Genomic DNA, 22082 nt, shown 5'->3' with positions numbered 1-22082 from the left:
TTAAAATCCATACTTGTCTAAAAGAGTAATTTCCTAAAATACATCTCACTAGCCGACATTATAGTTTAGGGATCACTAACCCATTGCCCACAGGCACCAGGTTGATTGCCCTTGTGTGTTAATGGCTGGCACTTCCTTTGTGCATAGAGGAATTTTTCTAAATGGGGAAGGAGAAGAGGCTTGAATATTGTGGGTGGGATGAGATTGAGAGAGCTTCCCTGTGGTAGAGAGGGAAAGAGAGAAGTGTGTGTGTGGTCTGTGGGAAGGAGGTGTGGCGTGTGAGAGGAAAAAGCGTAAATGGTAAGTGAGAAATGGTGTCTATGAGTGTGGTCTGTGAGAGACAGGGAGACATGTACAGGCAAGAGCAAGTGAGTGTGGTATGGTCACCTCGTATCAATCTCTATTATGATTGATCAGCCCCAAACCTGTGCATCTTTTGTATATCTTTCCTGGTATTGGGGTATGCTTCTTCCTGATAGACGGCAATAGCATTGTTGTGGGGAGGGGGACCATATTGTATGACCCCCCCCACACACACACAGTCAGGACCAGCTGGACATAGGTGACTTCCTATGGAAGCTTGAGGTTGTCGCAGGGGCAGTGAGGATCAGCAAGGACTGTATTTACCCTAATTTGTGTGGGGCAACTGTTGCATTATAGATTATGGTAGTCCCATCCATGGTAGGGAAATAGGGTCCACCAGTTTGCGCATTGCCACTGGTGTCCTTTCTGTGTGCTGAAGAGCACAAGGGCACTTTCCCTGCAAACAGGACCCTTCTTGCTTTGACCCTTATTCCAAGGATTCTAGTAGGCAAGGAACCCTTCTTGAATCCTTGCAATATCCCTCTCCTCTCAATATCCCTGTCCTGAACTGAGCCACATGGTCACCCTGCTTGCCTATTTTCCTATATAGAAGGGGCCTTAGCCTTCATACGCAACAATAATGTGTGTGCATACACAATACCTCCATTGACACAAATGGGAAAGCATGAGCAGGAGATCTATATCTGCACCTCAGATGCGCACACAGAGAGAGATCTCTAGATCAGGCTTTGTGTTCTCAAACCAAGAGTCAGATATGTTTTCAACATCTCTTTGAAAGAGCCATAATTGCTTTCCAACATTGTACTTGGTGTGAAGGTATTTGTTACAGCTTACTAATTATACTTCTAGCCACGCTAATCCTAATAATTAGTCTCAGATCTTTTTATATCAAAGAAACAAATGATTAATTTTGTTTCTCTCTTACATTGCTCTCTCTTTTTAAGAATGAGAACAAAGAAAATGTAAATTAGGTGTATCTAAGGAGAATCTGTTCCAGCTTGACTTTACTGGAGGGGGAGATACTATCAGTTGCTGATTCCCCCCCCCCCCCAACAGATTTTTAATCATTATTATGAAATGAGTTGCAGTTTATTAGGTAATTAAAATTCCTTTTCAAAAGTACATTTTCATAATATCAGGGGCTATATATAGACACAGAGTAATACAGTGGTGCCTCACAAGACGAAATTAATTCGTTCCGCGAGTCTTTTCGTCTTGCGAAGCACGGTGTTGGAAAAGTTTTGGAAAAGCTTCAAAAATCACCAAAAACCTCAAAAAAGGCTACCACACCGCGTTCTATGAGTTGCTCCTCGAAGTCAAGTCGCAACTATATTAACGGAGTTAAGAAAAAGGAAACAAAATTGCAAGACGTTTTCGTCTTGCGAAGCAAGCCCATAGGGAAATTCGTCTTGCAAAGCAGCTCAAAAACCACAAAACCCTTTCGTCTAGCGAGTTTTTCGTCTTGCGAGGCATTCGTCTTGCGGGGCACCACTGTATCTGTGAATACCAAACATGCTCTCTAGCCTTAATCATTTGAATTCGTCTTAAGAGCTTAGCAAGATGTAAAATAGCACATCATTTTGGTAATTTATTTCATTTCTCCCCAAGACTGCGGAAGATACCATAAATCCTTCAGCAGCCTTGACGTGTATATGAACAGAGGCATGAAAATTGCAATACTTGCTTCTGATGGGATCACAACCACAGTGAATCAATACATGGCAAGAATTCTGAATCTGTGGCACAGTAATGTGGTTTTCACCAAGCGTTGTTCTGATTCCCGCCCCGTGTAAATTGTACCAGCAGCCTGTTGCTTAACCGGTTATTGTCTCAACACACAAACAATATGGTAGATGGTGGAATATGATAGTTGTGATCTACCTTTGAAAGCCACTCTCTACATGTTGTGCTTTTCCAACTCCTTAGTGCATTATTCAGCGTTGCCTAAACATTGCTCAAGCTCTCCGTCCTTTGATATTAAAAGTAAGGTGATCATTATCTATCAACAAGGATCAGCCTGGAAGTTTCAGTACTTAGGGTGACATCCATGTGTAGTTGCCCTTGTCCGCCCCCATGCCCTCTCTCAAATCTGTTGCAGACTCTCTGGAGCAAATGTTAAGGTTGCAGTGGGTGGGGAGTGGGAACCACCTTAAAATTAAAAGAGGCCCCCATTAATGTCACATTTAAATTTTCAGTAGTATTTTATTACTCATTATTTAAATTATATGTCCCCTGTTCTTTCTCCTGTTCTGATTCCCTCCATTCAGATGAAGGTTATATATGGTCTGTTTCCTTTTGCTTTGCGTTTTGCACCTTCACATTTAGTGCTGTTTCTCTAACTTCCTTTCGTGAAGTAACCTCATCCTCCCTTCTCTTTTGCTGCTGCTGTCTAATTGTTGTCTGCCCTCTCTCCTGCTGCTCATGGTCCCTTCTACTGCTTACCCCCTATTAATGTCTTGTCTGTGAATTATTTAGATTACCTCTTGGATGAGTACTATAAAACCACAGAATTTCTGGAATGACATGAACAGCAGAATTATTAGTATTGGTCCATGAAGCACAGTATTAGTGCTGGTATTTTTAAATCTGGAAAATAGTATCAATAAGAAACCAGGCAAGGAATAACTTTTACAAAAGCAGCAGAAATACCTTACTGGTATTAAATGTCCCAAACCATTAACATTTCTTTACAGAAATCTGGTCAAATGTTTCAGATTGCTGTTTATTTGTTGTGTAGGCGGACGTCTTCATTAATTTGGCCATTACAGCTAGATTCCAAATCTTTGAAAGCCGTTATCTGACAGTTGGAGGATTAAGAGTCCTGCCATTTATGGGGAGTTAAAGATTATAGCCACAGTTTATAGACGTCAAGCCAGTTCACAATTCTCTCAACACAGAGAGCCTTCCAAGCATCCTAACAAAATCCTCGGAGAATTGAATGAAAGGATATAACCAATTATAGCATTAAGAGCAGAAATGACTTCTGAAAAGTCTTAATCCCCAGTTTGAAGGGTGGATAAAAATCAGCTGCAGGTTCAGAGCATTTCGAGCACCTTAACATCCGTATTTTATTTTGCTTTGTTTCCAAGCTGTTTGAAACTATGTGGGCAACTCCATGCGGCAGGCTCTGTACTCTAGTGGGGAACTAAGTGTGAAAAGGTGGAGTAAATGCATGACTCTGATGGGGCTGGGTGGCCAAGAAAGTAAGATGGGTTCATATGGGGCAAGTCTGGTATTTGCTTGCACGGTTGGGGTGTCTATCATCCAGTGATAGAAATGGAATTAAATGTATTTTTTTTAACTTGCTCCTCCTGCCTTTTTCTTCCCAAACAGTGTCCTAAGAAAGCTATCCTGGGTTTGCCTCTCTATGGTGCTGTTTATCCATGCCTTAAAAACCTTGCACAGGAACTGGGACTGGGAATCGGAATATACACTGTTCATGTCTGCCTTGAAGGTACAATATTGCGATTCCAACTTTCTCTTACTTCTCATCATAGAAAAGAACTTTAGATCCGTAAAAACCCTGTTGGGTGTTGTGATGGGATGATTAGCTGCTTGTGCGTAAAATCGTGCTCCCTCAGAGTTTGTGCCGCTTCACAAACCTCTGTGTGTGACAGAGCTCCACAAACATGTCTGCCCTAGTCACTTGTAGATTCCGACAGTGGTTGTTTTTGGAATCGTCTCCAACATAAGAGCTCCTTAACGGAAACCCGCCTTCTGGACTCACAGCGTGACAGTTTCCGGCGAGGCGTGGGTCTCCCTATGGGAGCTTCAGATACCTCCCCACTGTTCTCGCTGGAAGCGTCTCTGAGCCCTCCCTCCTGCTCGCATTCCCTCAGAGATCCACTCCTCCCCCTGCTGGTTCCTGCTTCAGCTGTTGAGTCTCTTCCTTCCTCCCTGAGCCCCTCCACCACCTGTCCCTCCGATGGCAGTTCCCTGACATCCACCTCCCCTCCAGGGCCCCCCTCACCCCCTCCCATTTCCTCTCCTCTGGGAGGTGAAGAGGTAAAACCCCGAAAAGAATCTTCTTCATCTTCAGACGTCTCGAACAATTCCCTCCATCGATCGCCGTCCTGGCTCGCTGAATCCTCCTCCTCCTCGGAATCTGTGAACCCCTCCAACTCCTCTTCTTCGTCGGTGGTGGCAAAGTATTCCCTCCGGAACCTCGCTACAGGCTGAGGTTTACGTGGGAACCTCTGATGAAAAGTTTCTATTAAAACTTCGTCATTGACATCCTCTGCCCTAACCCAGGTGTTTTCCGACTCCGGTTCCCCTTCCCACATTACCAAATACTCTACTTGATCTCCCTTCCACCTGGAATCGAGGATCTCCGCTACATTGTAGCTTTGTTCCCTTTCCTCCATTGCTGGTCCCCGAGTGACCCTCCCTTCTCTGTCCCCTTTATACAGTGACAGCAATGACCTGTGGAAAACTGGGTGCAGCTTCATGTGGTTCGGTAACCGGAGTCTGAAAGCCACTGGATTGACCTGTTGTGTGATTTCAAATGGGCCCAGTCTTTTGGGTCTTAACTTCTTACAACCCCCTTTGAAGGGTAACCCTTGGGTTGACAGCCACACTTGGTCCCCCACCCTAATGGTTTCACCTTCTCTCCTGTGTTTGTCTGCCTGCCTCTTATATTCCTCCTTGGCCCTGTCTAAGTTAAGTTGGAGCTGGCGATGGATAGCTTCCATTTCTTCTACAAACTGTTCGGCAGCTGGAACGCTCCATCTCTCCCCTTCCCCCCCTGGGAAAGCCCTGGGATGGCACCCGTAATTTGCCAAAAAGGGGCTCATCCCCGTGGACACGTTCTCCGCATTGTTGTAGGCAAATTCCGCCAATGCCAACTTCTCCACCCAATCATTCTCTCTGTCATTGACGTAACACCTCAAATATTGTTGGAGGATGCCATTGGCTCTTTCCGCCTGCCCATTGGTTTCAGGATGCCGGGCCGTCGAGAAATTTACCTCTACATGCAGTAAGCTCATGAGCTTCCTCCAGAACCTGGAAGTAAATTGTTTCCCCCGGTCTGAAACCACCCTCAAGGGGGCGCCATGCAACCTAAACACATTTTCTACAAACAATTTAGCGGTTTCTTCTGCCGTGACCGCATGCGAGCAGGCTATAAAGTGTGCCATTTTGGTTAACAGGTCTACCACAACCATGATGGCTGTTTTCCCTCTGGACCTTGGCAGATCAGCCATGAAATCTATAGCTACTGCTTCCCATGGTCTTTCTGGTGTGGGTAGCGGTTCTAATAACCCTGCCGGCGCCCGCCTTTCCCCTTTGGCTCGCTGGCATTGGTCACAACTCCTCACATACTCCCGCACGTCTTCCCTGACCTTAGGCCACCAAAATTCCCTGGTCACCAACCACATGGTTCTGTGTTGCCCAAAATGCCCCGCTGTGGGGCTATCGTGCAGCTGCTTGAGTACCTTCCCCCTCAACTCTCCTTCAGGTATATATAACGCTCCCTTGTAGTACAACGCCCCGTTTCTCTCCTCAAAACCTCCGGGTTTATCTCCCTCCCTCCTGAGTCCCCTGAGTTTGTCCTGTGCGTATTCATCGTTCTCCGTTCCCTCTACCAGTTCTCTTTGCCCCACCAATGCCGCCCCACACACCCAGCGGTCCTCTGGAATGACATGTCTCTCTTCGGGTGCTCCCTCCCCCTCCAAATATTCAGGTTTACGTGAGAGAGCGTCCGCCCTAACGTTCTCTGGGCCGGGCACATAACAAATCTCAAAGTTAAATCTGGAGAACTCCTGGGCCCATCTCAACTGCCGTTGGTTGAGCACTCGTGCCGTTCTCCAATACTCTAGGTTCTTGTGGTCAGTGCACACTTGCACCTTATGTTGAGCGCCAATTAGCAGGTGCCGCCATCTCCGAAAAGCCTCATGGATAGCAAGAAGTTCTCGATCGTACACCGTGTAGTTCCTCTCGGATTTGTTCAGTTTTCGCAAAAAAAAAGCACACGGTCTCCACTCTGACTCCTCCCCCCCTGGCTGCAGGAGAAGCACCGCCCCAATGGCTCTGTCTGATGCGTCTGTTTCGACTCTCATCTTTTTTTGTAAATCCACATGCAGAAGTTGTTCTTCAGAGGCGAAGGCCCTTTTTAGCTCCTCAAAAGCTCGTTCCGCCTCCTCAGTCCAAACAAATTTCTTCTTACTGCTGAGACAGTCCGTTATGGGCGCCGTCAAGTGGGCAAAGTTTCGGATGAACTTACGGTAAAAGTTCCCAAACCCTAGGAACCTCTGCACATCCTTCTTTGTTTTGGGAGTTTTCCATTCCAGCAGTGCCTGGACCTTGCCGGGATCCATAGCCAATCCCTTGTCTGACAGGCGGTACCCCAGGAACTCCACCTCCTTGGTATGAAACTGACACTTCTCCAGTTTCACCCACAGCCGGTTGTCTAGCAGCCTGCGCAACACTTCTCTGACGTCTCTCACATGCTGCTCCTCATTCTCAGAATACACCAACACGTCATCCAGGAAGGCCACACAATTCTTGTAAAGCAAAGGCCCTAGTACGTGGTTCATCAGCGATTGAAAGCACGCTGAGCCTGCTTGTAATCCAAATGGCATAACGAGATATTCAAATGCCCCCAAAAGGGTGAACATGGTGGTTTTCCATTCATCCCCTTTCCTTATACGTATCAGATTGTACGCCCCCCTTAGGTCCAGCTTGGTAAAAATCTTTCCCTTCCGCACCCTGTTCAAAATGTCATCTATTCTAGGCATGGGAAAGGCCAATGGTTCTGACACTGCCACGGCCCTAAAATCACACACAAGTCTCGGCTTGTCCGTGTTTTTTTTATCCACAAAAAACACTGGACTCCCCCCCACTGCCCTTGACTCTCTGATGAAACCCCTCTTCAGGTTCTTGTCGATGAATTCTCGTAACTCCTGCATTTCTCTGTCTGACATGGCATACAACTTGCCTACAGGGAGCTGTGCCCCAGGGAGTAAATTGATTTGACAATCAAAGGGTCTATGCGGGGGTAGTTGGTTAGCTTCCCTTTCACTGAACACGTCGCTGAGATCTGCGTATTGTTGTGGTACCTTCACTTTCTCCGTTACTTCCGTCCCTGCTAGGGTAGCTTGGGCTCCTGCTGAACCCTTTCCCTCCCTGCAGTGTTCTAATCAATGTGCGGAACCAAAGGAAACCACTCTCTGATGCCAGCCCACCAGTGGATCATGTAACGCCAGCCAGCTCATCCCCAAAATAATGGGAGCCCCTCCCAAGGTAGCCACATTAAACGCTATCAGTTCCGTGTGCCTTGCCACCTTCATTGTCATTGGGACGGTCTGCAAGCTGACTTCCCCTCCCAACAGCTCCCTGCCATCGATCGTGGTCACCTGTAGGGGGTTGCTTAAAGGGATTGTCTGTATCTGGTGTTCAGCTGCAAACTCCTTGCTCATGAAATTGCAGGAGCTGCCTGAGTCCAACAGCGCCTTAATCTTCAGAGGGTATCCGTTTTGCAACTCTAGTGATACCTCTATCACTAGGGCAGGTTTGGGGGGTTCTGGCGTGGGCACTTTCACTGCTCTTTGGCCTGGCTGCTGTGCCCTGACGGTGGCAGCCAGGCGTTGGCTTTTACTTGCTCCGATATCTCTTCCACTCCTCCCTCAACAGCTCCCACCATTCCTTGCCATTCCTTCCTCTGGGGGCAGACTCTGGCAAAGTGACCTGGCTGTTGGCAGAGATAGCATTTCCGGGCGCCTTTTCCCTCCTTCCTACCCCCTTCGCTGGGCTTTGAAACTGCGCGCGCGCGCGCTGTTCCGATTTCCATCGGCTCTGCCGGCGGGAAAGCTGGCTCAGGAATGTCTGGAATGCGGAACTCCTTCCAACGTTCCCCTTTACCTTCCCGCCTCTCCAAGGCTCTTGCCTCCTGGCGCGCTCCTATGGTCAGCGCAGATTTGGTCAGCTGATCCATAGACACCGCCCTGGGGCTCCGGGACAGTTCGTCTTTCACAGCCGAAGAAAGACCTTCTTCAAATAGCATCTGAATGGGTGCCGCCGATAAATCCCACCCCAATCTGTGAACCAGCATGGTAAACTCAATCCAGTACTCACGGACAGATCTGCTTCCCTGCTTGCAAGCCATTAGCTGTCTGCGCACCACTCCCTCCTCAATATCGCTGGAAAACATGATATCCATTGCACGAAAGAACTTCATGGTGTCCTTTAGGACGTCATTGTGCGTTGCCATCAGGGGTCTAACCCAGTCCCTCGCCCCCCTCGCAAGATGCCCAATCACGAAAGCAACTCGCGATTCCTCATCAGGGAATTCATCAAACTGCACATTAAGGGCATATTGCATCTCTGTCCTAAAGGCATGGTAGTCCTTGGGGTCCCCCCCAAACTTCTGCACCAATCCTGGTACCTTTCTGGGGAACTGGGTGGCTCTCCCCTTCTTGTCTGCATCCTGAGCCCTACTCTCCTCAAGCCTCGCCGTCTGCAGCGCAAGTTGGATTTCCAACGCTCGGTACCTTTCTTCCAAGCTTGGACCAGCTCCAACCCCTGCTCCTTCGGTTCCGGCTGGGTCGCTCATGATGCCTGCTCCTGCACAAACAGCTTACAAAGACTGTCGGAATGCTGTGATGGGATGATTAGCTGCTTGTGCGTAAAATCGTGCTCCCTCAGAGTTTGTGCCGCTTCACAAACCTCTGTGTGTGACAGAGCTCCACAAACATGTCTGCCCTAGTCACTTGTAGATTCCGACAGTGGTTGTTTTCGGAATCGTCTCCAACATAAGAGCTCCTTAACGGAAACCCGCCTTCTGGACTCACGGCGTGACAGTTTCCGGCGAGGCGTGGGTCTCCCTATGGGAGCTTCAGATACCTCCCCACTGTTCTCGCTGGAAGCGTCTCTGAGCCCTCCCTCCTGCTCGCATTCCCTCAGAGATCCACTCCTCCCCCTGCTGGTTCCTGCTTCAGCTGTTGAGTCTCTTCCTTCCTCCCTGAGCCCCTCCACCACCTGTCCCTCCGATGGCAGTTCCCTGACAGGTGTGTTCTGTACAGTGGTGCCCAGGATGACCAAATTCTCTTGGTGTTTTTTTCTTCAAATGTGAAACTCTGAGCTTCATATCTAAAAGTACACATCCAAAAATTAAATTGTATTATGGCTTCTTACAGATCGTTCATTTAAAACCCAGAAAGGGTTCCTCAATAGAGCCCCTTAATATAGTGTTGAATTGAAATCTGAACTTCTAAAGGGGGTTGTGTTGGATATATCTGTTGTTTGACAGGTAAAGCTACTGGGGAAAATACAAGTTTCAGTTTAAATCTCAATAGAGTCTCTATAGGAAGAAAGTAGATAGAGGAGTCAGATTTCCCAAGCGCACATGAAATACATTTAGGGGAAAAGGATATCTGGATATTACAGGGAAACATTGTTGTGGCTGCCCCTGTTTTAGATTTAACAGGCATTTTCTGCACAAGCCACTAGGAAATATGTGTGTGCATTGCTGTAATCCACCATGAGTTAAAAAAATCATTTTTCTATTATGAGTTCTGTAGATTTTTTTCTCTGCATTGAGTAGCTCAGTTTCAAAAGTACTTTGAAGTTACAGTGCACACATGGAACTCCCATGTATGAAAGATGGTCCTACACAGACAGGTACTTAATTGAGTACAACCCTACATCATAGTGTGCACCAAACGATTTCCACAAGTGCAGTAGAACTAACCCCCCTTCCTTCCTTCCTTCCTTCCTTCCTTCCTTCCTTCCTTCCTTCCTTCCTTCGCTTCCTTGCACACCACCTGCCATATCCCCCAAATCTACTCCAGAGTGTTGGAACTCCAGAGCAGATTAGGGGGACGATAATGTGGGGGGAGAGGGAGGGAAAGTACCCTTGTGCTTGGAAAAGTCATTCCATGAGGACAATTATTTGGTTGGATATGAGTGTTATCCAGTTCCCCTCCACCCAGTCCAAGGGATTTGGCAGATAGGCTAATGCTTTCAAAATAAAAAAAACTGCATTACTTAAATTTGTATGGCGCATTCCTGTGTTGGATGCACTTAAGTTTGTTTCTCTGTGGTTAGGTAAATAAGAACAATGCTAAACTCTGGAATAATGTGGGCCATGCTTTGGAAAATGAAAAGAATTTTGAAAGGGCATTGAGATTCTTCATACAAGCCACCCAAGTGCAACCTGGTGAGTTTGGAAACAATTTTCTGGAGGGACTGGCCAGGAAATAAAGATTGTACTCTGTCTTTGCATAATTACAGACTGCTTAATACTGTGAAGTCATAGGGGGTCTGTATTATTTACGAGGGTGTATGGCTGGCTAGCTGATTTTGTATCCTCAGTTCAACATAGCAATATTTCAAAAAGGTATTGAAAGGGGTTTGTAACTGTATTGTAAAACAATATTAGCCAGAGAAGACATTCACACCATGCCTTGTTTCTGCAACGTTTGGTTCATTTTCCAGCTATTCTTGTCTTGTGCCTTCATAGCTGGTGAGTGTCTAGAGTGGGGATGACCAACCAAACTATGGTTAAGGAAAGATGACAGCATTGCACATTCCACCAAGCCATAGTTTAAACGAACTAAGGTTTGTGAGCTAATAGGAAACCATGTCTTCAGATTTTGGTTCTTTGGTAGCAAACATATTTAAGCCACTGGGCTGGGTTTGGACAATCGAACAAGCCAAGGTTTTGTTTGTTTTTTAGCAAACGATGGCTTTATGTTGTATGAGAACCAGGCAATTGTATTCAACCATACTTGGCATCGGTGTTGTATTCTGAATAAAACTTGTGCCTGTTTATTATATCTTCGGATGCCATTTAACATTATTCCCAAGGCAAATGTTTTTATGGGAAAAGAAATATGAATATTCGTTTCTTTACATGTGAAGATGATATTGGTGCCCACATGAATGTAGGAAGGACTTATAAAAACTTAAACAGAACCAAAGAAGCTGAAGAATCTTACTTGATTGCAAAATCATTGATGCCACAAGTAAGTAGGACAATAGTTCTTCAAATGTACTTTCAGTAGATCAGAAATATCATTTTAAAAGCAACAGAGTTTCTTCTTCCTTTTCATTAATTATTTGTGTGGATTACAGCATCCTGACTTAACCTTTCCGTTATCTTGGAAAAACATATAAAATTGTGGTCAAAAAAGCTATGCATTTATTTGCACAATTCATCAAGATCCAGAATTTCAGTCGCTTTTGTACAGTGTGGAGCAGCAAATCTTTGAAAGCCTGCCCGAGTGGTAGCAGTGGAACTTAACTCTGCTCTGTTTCCTAAAATTTCTGCATTCCTTTAAAAAAATTACAATAATGCAGTCTAGATATTGCCTGCAGGTCATTCACTGCATGGCTCTGCAATGACATGTTTACTTTTGGTGCAAATGGAAGTAGCTCTTTCTTTGCAAATAATAATATTTTGAGATCTATCTTCGTTTAAGCAGTTTTTAAAAGTTATACATAAATCTGCTTTTTTTTACTACATAGCCCTGGTTTGCAGGTCACTTTAAACCATAGTTAAGATTAACCGTAGCTGAAAGGTGAATGGGCAAGCATACTGGTGCACAGGTTGAAAATCGTAGTCCCTGCTGCTGGAAGCTAAGTTATTATTTTCCTTAGTGTTAGACACAAAGCCAGATTTGTGGTTTCTCTACACAAAAAAATGAGCTGAAACCAAGGTTTTGTTTTGGGCTTGCTGCTCATGATTTGTCAAGGGAAACGAACTATGAGCTTCAGTTCAGATGCTAAGCCAAGCCATGTAGTAGAAGGGAAGAGCTGTGCACCAGCTTAAACTATAGCTAAACCTAACTATGGTTTAAAGATATGTCTGGACACCGTCGCTGATCTTGTCAAAATAAATTGAAAAAATTGTCCAGTAGCACCTTAGAGACCAACTAAGGTCTTGTCATTCAGCTCATTTTAATGCCTTCAAGGGCTAAGAACAGTTTCTTCTGCTATCAGATTATTCCAGGTAAAAAATACGCTGCCCGAGTCGCTCCTAACCACCTGAATGTTTATATCAATCTTGCAAACCTGATTCGAGCGAATGAGTCTCGCCTTGAAGAAGCAGACCAGTTATATCGCCAAGCCATTAGCATGAGGCCAGACTTCAAACAGGCGTACATAAGCAGGTATTTATTTATGTTTTGAGATATTTCCAGGCATTCATTAATGTAAGTAAAATAGTGTGCTGTGAATAAGGGGGCAAGGTATATTGCTTTAAGACATCTCTCAGCTGGGCAAGAGGGTTATCTCTTTATAACCTTGGGCCTTGATGAGAAGAAAGTGCCTTATAACCTACTATAGTCTTTGCCAACCTGGTGCCCTCCAGCCATTTTGGACTACAGCTTCCATCATCCCCACCTAGCAATGGCTGCCCTACTGCATCATAATGTTGTCCTTCACACCGTTTTTTTTGCTCCCTCAGCTTCCCAGGAACCTGGTCCCCATTTCCATTGACCGTCTCCTGTAACAATCAGCTTTGGCAAGATGCATAGGTGTGAAAGGTCCAGGTTCAAAGTTATTGGAGCAGGAAAACATTTCACATTTCCCTACGTTTCAAAGGAAAGGAATTAGATTGCCATCATCTACACCGGTCACTTAAAACAAAAAGTTTTGACCTTATGATTCAGCATCAACAAAGATGCATAGTTAGAATTCCCTACAGATGTATCTCCTTCTTTGCAGGAAATACCCTTGCACACAGCCAGAGCAGCGCACCATTATCCGTCCATATTTAGCGTTAGATTCTGGACAGAGACATGTTTAAAGTTCTTGGTGTAGACTTGTCATAACACTACAACTTATTTTTTGAGATGATCTGGGAAAGAATACATGCCCAGTCTCAAGGGCTTTCCCCTGTACACTGGGTCTAACTCCAGCCCCGTGACTGCTTGGATAACACAAAGGAACTATTTAGAATGAGCAAGGAATGTACTGCTGCAGCCAGCCAAGCTGGATAGGTCCTCCTTTTGCATTTGGTTGTAGCTCTTCATCCTGTGCACACTTCAGATAATAATAAAACAAAGGAGTTCATGAGCTTGGAATGCACTCTTGAAAAGGCCAGGCTGGGCATTCCTTCTCCTTCCAGAATGCTATTACGAAATGAGAACAGAACCTTTTGGCACTTAAGAAGCTGACTAAATGCATCATGAGCAAAATAGGACAGAGGTGGGGAACCTGTGCCCCTCCAGATGTGGTTGAACACCCATTAGCCCTAGCCGGCATGGCCAGTGGTCAGACATAGTAGAGTCCAGAGAACATCTGCAGGGATTCTCTGCCTCCAAAATTGACTCTTGAAGGGTGTAACTGCAAGAGTGGGCAAGCCCATAGATCACCCATGTTCAACCTGGTACCCACCATGGTAGTTGTGGGACTACAAAGCCCACCACTCCTGATCACTGGCCATGCTGCCTGGGGTTGATGGAAGCTAAGGTTCAAAACATCTAGTGGGCACCTGGTTCAGAAAGCCAGCCAATGCTCATGTTGTTCATTTCTTTTAGGGATGTGTAAATCTATTCTATAAATTGGTCTATGTTGATCTCAAGTAACAAAGGCCCCCTTTTCAACTTGAGATCTTGTTCTTCTAAAGAACTTGAAGATGTGGGGCCATCCAGCTAGTCTCTCACTCTGGAAGCTCTGCGTCTTACTTTGTATTCAAAAGACGTCAGACTCATTGAGTTTGATTCCTCAACAGGGGCGAACTGCTTCTGAAAATGAACAAACCTCTGCAAGCCAAGGAAGCATACCTTCGAGCCCTCGAACTGGATAGGAGCAATGCAGACCTGTGGTATAACTTGGCAATTGTTTACATTGAACTGAAAGATCCGACGGAAGCTCTGAAGAACTTCAACAGGGCATTAGAACTCAATCCTAGTCATAAACTAGCACTATTTAATTCTGCACTACTAATGCAAGAATCTGGTATGTGTGTGTTCACTTAAAACTCACAAATGTATTACATGCACACCAAGGGCTGTGTTATGTTTCTTAGGACTCAGCTATGCAGCTGCAAATATACAAATGTGACTCTAGATGGTGATGGTGAGCTATGGCAAATTCAATATATTTTTCAAAACGTTTTTTTTAAAAAAAACATTTCCACAGCTTTTTTTTATATGTGTGTAGATTCCACCTTAGCTTGACACAGAGCACATGAGTACAAAATAGTCCCTGAACCCCTTTAAAAGGTGCATGAGCAGGACAGTGTTTTATCTACACCTCAAAGTACAGCAACTACACCTCAAAGTATAGCAATTAATGCAGTTGGCAGTGTTCAATGATGTCTCCTCCGCTGATAGAGAACATCAGTTGGTGAAGGAGGGTGTAAGATGAGTTCCAGTGATTTCTCTTCGTCCCCACCCCATTCCCTCCCTAAACCTGCTCCAGAGGGTGCTGGGACCATCCAGAATAGATTGGACTGGGCAGAAGTAGGAGTTGCCAAAAAAAGTCCTTTCCATCCATGGAGGAGACAACATTGAATTCTCATTCTTTTCAGTCTGCAACACCCTTGCATGGTTAAGTAAATCCTGAGTACTATTCCAGTTTAGATTTAATACTAATGTGAAATTACTCATGGCTTTGCCTACAGCATAAGTTTTTCTTTCTTCCCTTTAGGCTCAGTATTCCCATAGCCCCCCTAAACCCTCTTATTATTCACTGAGGGGTTCTGGTGAGTCTTTTATTCAACCAGAACAAAATCTTAGACTCTTCTCATCATAGGGCACCCATGGACACCATGTGCTGTGTTTGACTGCCATTTTCTAGTTACTGAACCCCTCAGAATTCTGCATTCATGGCATTCACATCTCTCCTGTCATTAGTGACCTTGTAGAAATCACTTCCTCTTCGGGTCCAATTTTATGGGTCTGGTGTGCTGCAATGTCCTCCTTTTGCATTCAAAGTCAGTTGCTATCAGTCATTCACTGAGGCTCTGTCTCTCCTTCCTCCCATTATTATTATTATTATTATTATTATTATTATTATTATTATTACTACTACTACTACTACTACTATTGGAAAACAGAGCATGCACAGCATGCAGCTAAAACTACATAGTGATCACTTTCGTTTAGAATATACGTATTCATGTTCTGTGTTGTCACAGCTGTGTAGCAAAAGGACAATTTCATAATACTTTTTCCTCTCTTTCCTTTAGGTGATGCTAGACTTAGGCCGGAAGCTAAGAAAAGACTTCTAAATTATGTGAAAGAAGAGCCTCACGATGCAAATGGCTATTTCAACTTGGGCATGCTTGCAATGGATGACAAAAAGGATGCTGAGGCAGAAACCTGGATGAAAAAAGCCATAAAGCTGCAGCCAGGCTTCCGAAGCGCTCTGTTCAATTTGGCCCTGCTTTATTCCCAGACTGCAAAGGAGTTGAAAGCTTTGCCAGTTCTGGAAGAGCTGCTAAGATACTACCCTGATCATACCAAAGGTTTGATCCTGAAGGGAGACATTTTGATGAACCAAAAGAAAGATATACGGGGAGCTAAGGTGTGTTTTGAGAAGATTCTGAAAATGGACCCTAACAACGTACAAGGGAAACACAACCTTTGTGTGGTTTATTTTGAGGAGCGGGACTTGATCAAAGCGGAGAAGTGTTTGGTGGAGACTCTGGCCTTAGCGCCACATGAGGAATATATCCAGCGTCACTTGAGCATAGTCCGAAGTAAAATCGCTTTGCTCGGTACCGGAGAAGCAGCTACCATTCCCACGGAAAAGACGACAGCTTCGGAGGTAGGGAAAACTCCTCCTGAAGACTTGAAAGGGGCAAAAAACGAAAACTTGAAAGTGGCCAAAAATGAACAGAGGAGCTCTCGGACCACAAACAGTGACAGCAACAAAGGGCAGGCGAAGCCCAAGAAACAAGGGGAGAAGAACACCACAGACAAAGAGACGAAAAAGAAGTCTACAAAAGAAATCAAAGACATTGAGAAAAAAAGGGTTGCCGCTCTGAAGAGACTAGAAGAGATTGAGCGTATATTAAATGGCGAATAATTTCTTGGGAATACCTCCAGTGCCAGAGGTTTTTTGCACCTACTTCCGGGGTTCTGTGCGCCTGTGCGTCTTATGTTCAGTCGGTATGACTACTAGGCAGCTTTTGAATTTGGAAAGAATACTGAAACCGTATCACCTTTAAAAAAGAAAAGCAGGAGAAGGCTGTTCCTACTACACAAAGAAATAATATGTCATAAAAATAATGGATTTTAATTAATGTTTTTGGTTTAGGGTTTTGAACATAACTGACAACATGGGGATTTTCCAGGTACAGCACCTGCAGTTCTAATGCTGCTGTTGAGAACTGCAGGCCGATTCACAGGAAGCAAGCCCTGCTGAACTCCAGTGGTGCTTGCTTCAGAGTAAACCTGCTTAGGACCAGGCTGCAAATTACTAGCAATCAGGTATCTTCAGTTCTTCGTGTCCTCTAAAGAACTGTCAAGTGCTAGAAGGCAATTTTTTAACAGGGGTACCTCAGGTATGATGGCTTCCAGGCTGACTGTAAGGGAAATTCACTGGTGCAAATGATTTAGGAACGCAGCTTTCGTTTGGATAACTTTCTTTGCTTGGGTTTACTCATCAAGTCATTGGTGATTTTTATAGGTATTAAGTTATGCATCATACAGTCCATTTCTACCTACACCCTGGAATTACAGGCATTCCAGAATGTGTTGAAGGTTAACTAGGAAATATCACTCATGTTATGTATGTGCATGCATGCATTTTGTAGTTTTTTCAGTCCTGCGCAGATCATATTAAAGGTGCAGTGGTCCGCTAAGCCGGGGGGGGGAGGCATCCCTGCAAAAACCCCACAGAGGTTTGTATTCAACAGTGACACTCAGTTGATGATAAGGGTTTCATCAGTGGAGCAGAGAGAGAAGCAATTTTCAACTGTTTTCCTTCCCCTAAAGCCCCATCCTTCTGTCACCCACTGGGGTTTTTATTGGGAGGAGAGATTGCTGAAACTTGCTTGCCTTCCCATTCTGCCTTACTCCCAGCTGAGTGGCTCCACTGAATATTATTCAAGCTTATTAAAATTCTCTGCCCCTTATGCTATTTATTGCAATCCTATGGTGCTCTTACGTTTTAGAAACAAATGTGATTGTTTCTCAACAGCCCCCAGCCATACTGTAAGGAATCACTTTGTGTGAATCCAGTGTGGAAAATTTTGTTGGTTTTCTTTTTCCCCTTTGCTTTTCAATTAATCAATATTTGTGGGGCATTCTGTGCTTTTAAGTTTCTCACAAATTAACTCCCAAAATTATATGGATTGCAAAACATCACTACTCATTATTTTATTTTTTGCAGTCACTGTAAATGTGCTTTAACTTTTTGACATAAACCAGTGCTTGTCTGTCTGCTGTTCAGGGCTGTTCTGCCGTGATTAAGGTTGCAATCCTGCACTCACTTCCTTGAGAATAAACCCCACTGGACTTAACTGAGAAGATCCGTAGCTCAGTGGCAGAGCACATCATTTGCATGCAACAGGTCTCAATCAGCCCCTAACAGCTGTAGGGCAGGCTGGAGAAAACCACTTCCCCAGGACACTGGAGGACCACCTGATCAGCCTTCCCCAACCTTATTCCCTACAGGTGGTTTTATACTACATCTCCCATAATCCCTGGCCATTGGTCATGCTGACAGAGGCAGATGGGAGCTGTAGTTGAAAACATTTGGAAGTACCAGGCTAGGGAAGGCTGTGCAGTAAAAGCACTTCCTGGTAGGAGAGAGCATGCAATGTGTGTGGATCATCATGTGTCCATAAAGCAAATTATGATGATCACACATACACATAATGTATATTCCGTTTGGAAATGATGTGTAATCTCCAGATTCTGCATTGTTTCCAACCTTGAAAGACTGACTTCTGGTTTGATTGCTAACACACTAAATGTTTCACTTTTCATGTCAAAAGTTCTAGGGCTTTTAATTAAATATTTATTCAGTCTGCTAAGTTTTCAAATGGTTTCCACTAACGACATTGTTTTTCTAAAATGAGTTAACCCAATTCCTTATGTGAAACATGGATTGATAACTTCTGCATTTTATATTGGCGGCTATGCATTCCCCCCCCCATCTAAATATATTGTTGGATTGCCTAAAAAAAATGCTGCTTTTTGTTTTGTTTTACTGTGAGCTCTTCAGTGTGTTCAACACTGGGAAGTCAATAGTAATTGACGCAAGCAAACATTTTTCATCTTGTATTTAAATTGATCGCATGAAATACCTTGGAATTAATTTAGTGCTTAGTTTAAGCTCTGAACACTCAGGATTGTTTTTGTTTGTTTGTTTGTTTTTTGGAAAAAGGGCAGCCACAAGACCAGACAGTTTGTGCACACCAAAAAAGTATTTCAACTTTTACCATATCACAAACTGCATCTCAAGTTCCTGCAAGTGCAACAAAAAATCCTATGCTTTGGAAGGAATAAGAACAAAGGGCAAATGCTACCAGTCATTCACATCTAAAGTATGACCACAAAAAACAACAATAATACATGTATTTCTTAATCCCTGGTTAAGAATACCAGGATTCTATGTGCCAGTGACTTTTTATTCAAAGTAAGCAAGAGATAGTTTAGGCATTTGGAGGCTGGGCTTTCATTTATTCAAAATATAGTTCAGCATACTTTCAGAAAGCTGTAGTTGAAGCTGTGTATATACCATATACACAGCTTCAACCACAGCTGTAGTATAAACACCGACAACTGGGAAACACTGGCCTGCAAGTGCTCCAACTGGAGAACAGTCTTTACCAAAGTGTCATGGACTTTGAAAACGCTCAAAGTCAGGACGAAAAGGGAGAAACGTGCTAAGAGGAAGGCACGCTTGGTAAACCCTCACCATGATCAACTCCCGCCAGGAAACCAACGTCCCCACTGTGGAAGGACGTGTGGATCCAGAATTGGCCTCCACAATCATGAACTCACTGTTAAAACCGTGTTCATGGAAGACAATCTTACTCGGCTATGAGTGATTGCCAAAGAAGAAGTTACCTACCAACAGTTCATCCTCGGAAGCAGAGTTTAGTGAAGTGAGGCCTTGTAGGGTCAAGTGACCACTCCACCTGGATTTAGTATTTGGAGCATCTCTAGTTAGAAAACTTTGTCCACACAGCCAGAAAAGGTAAAAAAAGACTATCTCAAAAGGATCTGGGCAATGCATATGCATGTGGGGAGCCTGTGGTCCTCCATAATCCTTGGCCACACTGGCTGGGAGTTGGAATGCAACAACATCTCATATGACTTATCACATGATAGGCCTTTGATGCACAGAGCTATAAATCCCTGAGTTTCTGGGGAGGAGGTATTGCTGCTAAACCACTCTAAGAATTGTAGTTCTGTGAGGAGAACAGGTCTCGCAGTTTTCAGCATCCTTAACAAATGACTGCTCCAAGATTCTTTGGGGAAAACCATGTCTGTTTAAAGTAATATGATACTGCTTTAGATGTGTTGTGCGGATGGACCCCCAGTCAGGTTTCAACCCAATAATTGTATTCAATGCCCATTTATTTGGCGTTGCAAAAATATTGGGGAATGCAACAACCTCCAGCACCTCTGGGAATTAGGTAGGCAGTGAGTCTTCCAAACTCACCGTGTGTGTGTGTGTGTTTAAAGAAAGTAAGTTTCAACATCAGTCTTGATAGTCTTCAGTTTGGCTTTAAAAAAGACCAAACCCTGATCTGAATCACTGCACCTTCAAAGGGCCCTTTTTCAATGGATGGCTTAACCCCAAAGCTTCCTTTCCTTTATGAACATATTTTCGTTCTCTTGCTTTTTACTCACCTGCCCAACGTAGCAAATTTCAAGAGAAACTGTGCAATCAAAACTCCACAACTTTTATGAACGATCAGACCAAGGGTCAGTGAAAACCTCTGTAAATAGAACTCTTGTTTATCTGAATGTGTGGAATATTTTGGACATCTGGGGCAATTCGGACTAGTTAAGAGTTCTTTCTTTCCTTTTTTGTAATGAGGACAACATTTTCAACTCAATAATAATAATATATGAATAATAATCCTAACTGCATATTAATATCTTAACTATAGCTGTGTTCAGACCCACATTCTGAAGTTTTAGCTGCAGATGGAGAAAGGGCATGCATACAAACAAGTTCTAACCCCCAGAATCCCAGGGGTGCTCTTACAATCTTTGCATGGTTAGCACAAAAGTATAGGCTGGGTTTCAAACTGTGTTTAACACGCTTAAAAACCTGCCCACAAACAAAAAATCTGACTTATCAGAGTTTTGAATCATGGGAATTCCTAAACTGAGCACCCTTAAAAATCATGTCCAGACCTTTGTAGTAATTGTACAAAGATCTGAAGAGCAGCCTAGGCATCAGGATGCTAGGGGCGTGGCTTTTATTTGCTGCTCTGCACCGCCCCCAGAATAACCTTTTGCGCGTTCTGGCAAATATTTGAGCATCATTTATGTCATCTTGGTTCTTACAGTGGTCAACAGCATGCCATCCATTATTGGTTTGACTAGGATGCTAGCTTCAAGGTCTTCCCCACCTACTCGCTTCATCCTCACAGCAATCCTGTGAATTCTGTTAGGTTAAAAGACTGTGACTGGCCCAAGGCCACCCAGCAGGCTCCATGCCTGCATGAGAATTTGAGCCCGGTTCCCAGTCCAACATTAACCAAAATATCACACCACATAAGACTCAGATAAATAGTTTGAATTACACTGGCGAAATCTTATTTCAACACTGTACCTGAGTGCAGCAACAATCTGTCTTGCAGCAGCTTGTTTCCACTCTATACCCTTCGTGGCACATGCTAGAGGTTGGATCGCAAGACCTGCCATTTTCCTCCTATAGGCTTATATGTTTCCTTACTACAGTCTCTATTTTTGAATGTTCAACAAGGCTTTCCTTGGAACAAAAGGCTATATTTGAACAGGAAAAGATCATGGCAAAGCATAAACAAAGCTCTTTAAACGACGCAGATTCATTTTAACTTATCAGTATACTGCTTTGTAGTTATAGTTGTCACTGTGTCAGGGAAAATCTAATTCCAGCTAGCTTTGTCATGGAATCTTTTCACTTTCGGTGGCCTTCCATTGTATGCTTTTATAAACCTATGTTTTTAAAAAGATATCAAACTGGCTACCTCAATATACCTGGAAGGTAGTCCAGCTGAACTCAGACAGGCTTATTTTTGACTAGATATGCATATGATTGCTTGGTAAGACTAAACTTCCCTGCATTAGCTGAAATTTTGTTCCAGTTGTGTTCTGAGAGGATAGATGGACAGTGAGCTAGAGAACATACTTCAGGCATATGTAGGATTATGCCTCCACAGGTAGCTGTGAACCCAGGCATAGACACTGTGTTGTTGGATGAAAGGGAACTGTGAACACTGAACCATAATAACAGACACAGTGCGGCTTGCATCTACGCAGCATGTCGCTTTTGTGCTCATCAACTTATAAAGAGCTGGTGTATTTTAAGCTATGATGACCAGGGTACCTATATTTGTAGTTCATTCATGTGCACAATAGGGGAGATTTTGGGGAGGAAAGGATCACAATTCTAGGAAGTAGCATACTGTACGTGTGACTTTTGGTTTCTAAATATTTTAAGAGCATTCTCACCTTTCTTTGGGGTTTTTTTTTTTAAAAATATATTGGTAACTGCAGTGTAGTTTTGATGCCATAGCTTTGCTTAACAATAGCCTTTGTCAAGGCAACAATGAAATGCTTAAATATAAAATGTACAGTGAGTGAAAGCAGAGTTTTTATCAGTATTATTTGTTGCTAGAAATTAACACATTTCACCCT

The 22082-nt window shown here is 43.9% G+C and overlaps 1 protein-coding gene across 2 annotated transcripts in view; it reads left to right on the top strand.

The window, feature by feature from the left end:
- Positions 1 to 16513, top strand: part of TMTC3 (transmembrane O-mannosyltransferase targeting cadherins 3) — a 37952-nt gene extending 21439 nt beyond the window's left edge. For both annotated transcript variants that reach the window (XM_083463058.1, XM_083463059.1), the window contains 6 exons: positions 3658 to 3778; positions 10366 to 10477; positions 11182 to 11285; positions 12262 to 12431; positions 13997 to 14223; positions 15458 to 16513. In XM_083463058.1, coding sequence (XP_083319184.1) covers positions 3658 to 3778; positions 10366 to 10477; positions 11182 to 11285; positions 12262 to 12431; positions 13997 to 14223; positions 15458 to 16299 — 1576 coding nt within the window. In that variant the 3' untranslated portion in view covers positions 16300 to 16513. The remainder of the gene's footprint in view (positions 1 to 3657; positions 3779 to 10365; positions 10478 to 11181; positions 11286 to 12261; positions 12432 to 13996; positions 14224 to 15457) is intronic.
- The last annotated feature ends 5569 nt before the right edge of the window (positions 16514 to 22082 follow it).

Source organism: Podarcis liolepis, assembly GCF_965112155.1.
Source record: "Podarcis liolepis genome assembly, chromosome: 10".
Classification (NCBI taxonomy): domain Eukaryota; kingdom Metazoa; phylum Chordata; class Lepidosauria; order Squamata; family Lacertidae; genus Podarcis; species Podarcis liolepis.
The sequence above is the reverse complement of the archived record's forward strand: the minus strand, read 5'-3'. Positions and strand labels throughout refer to the sequence as shown.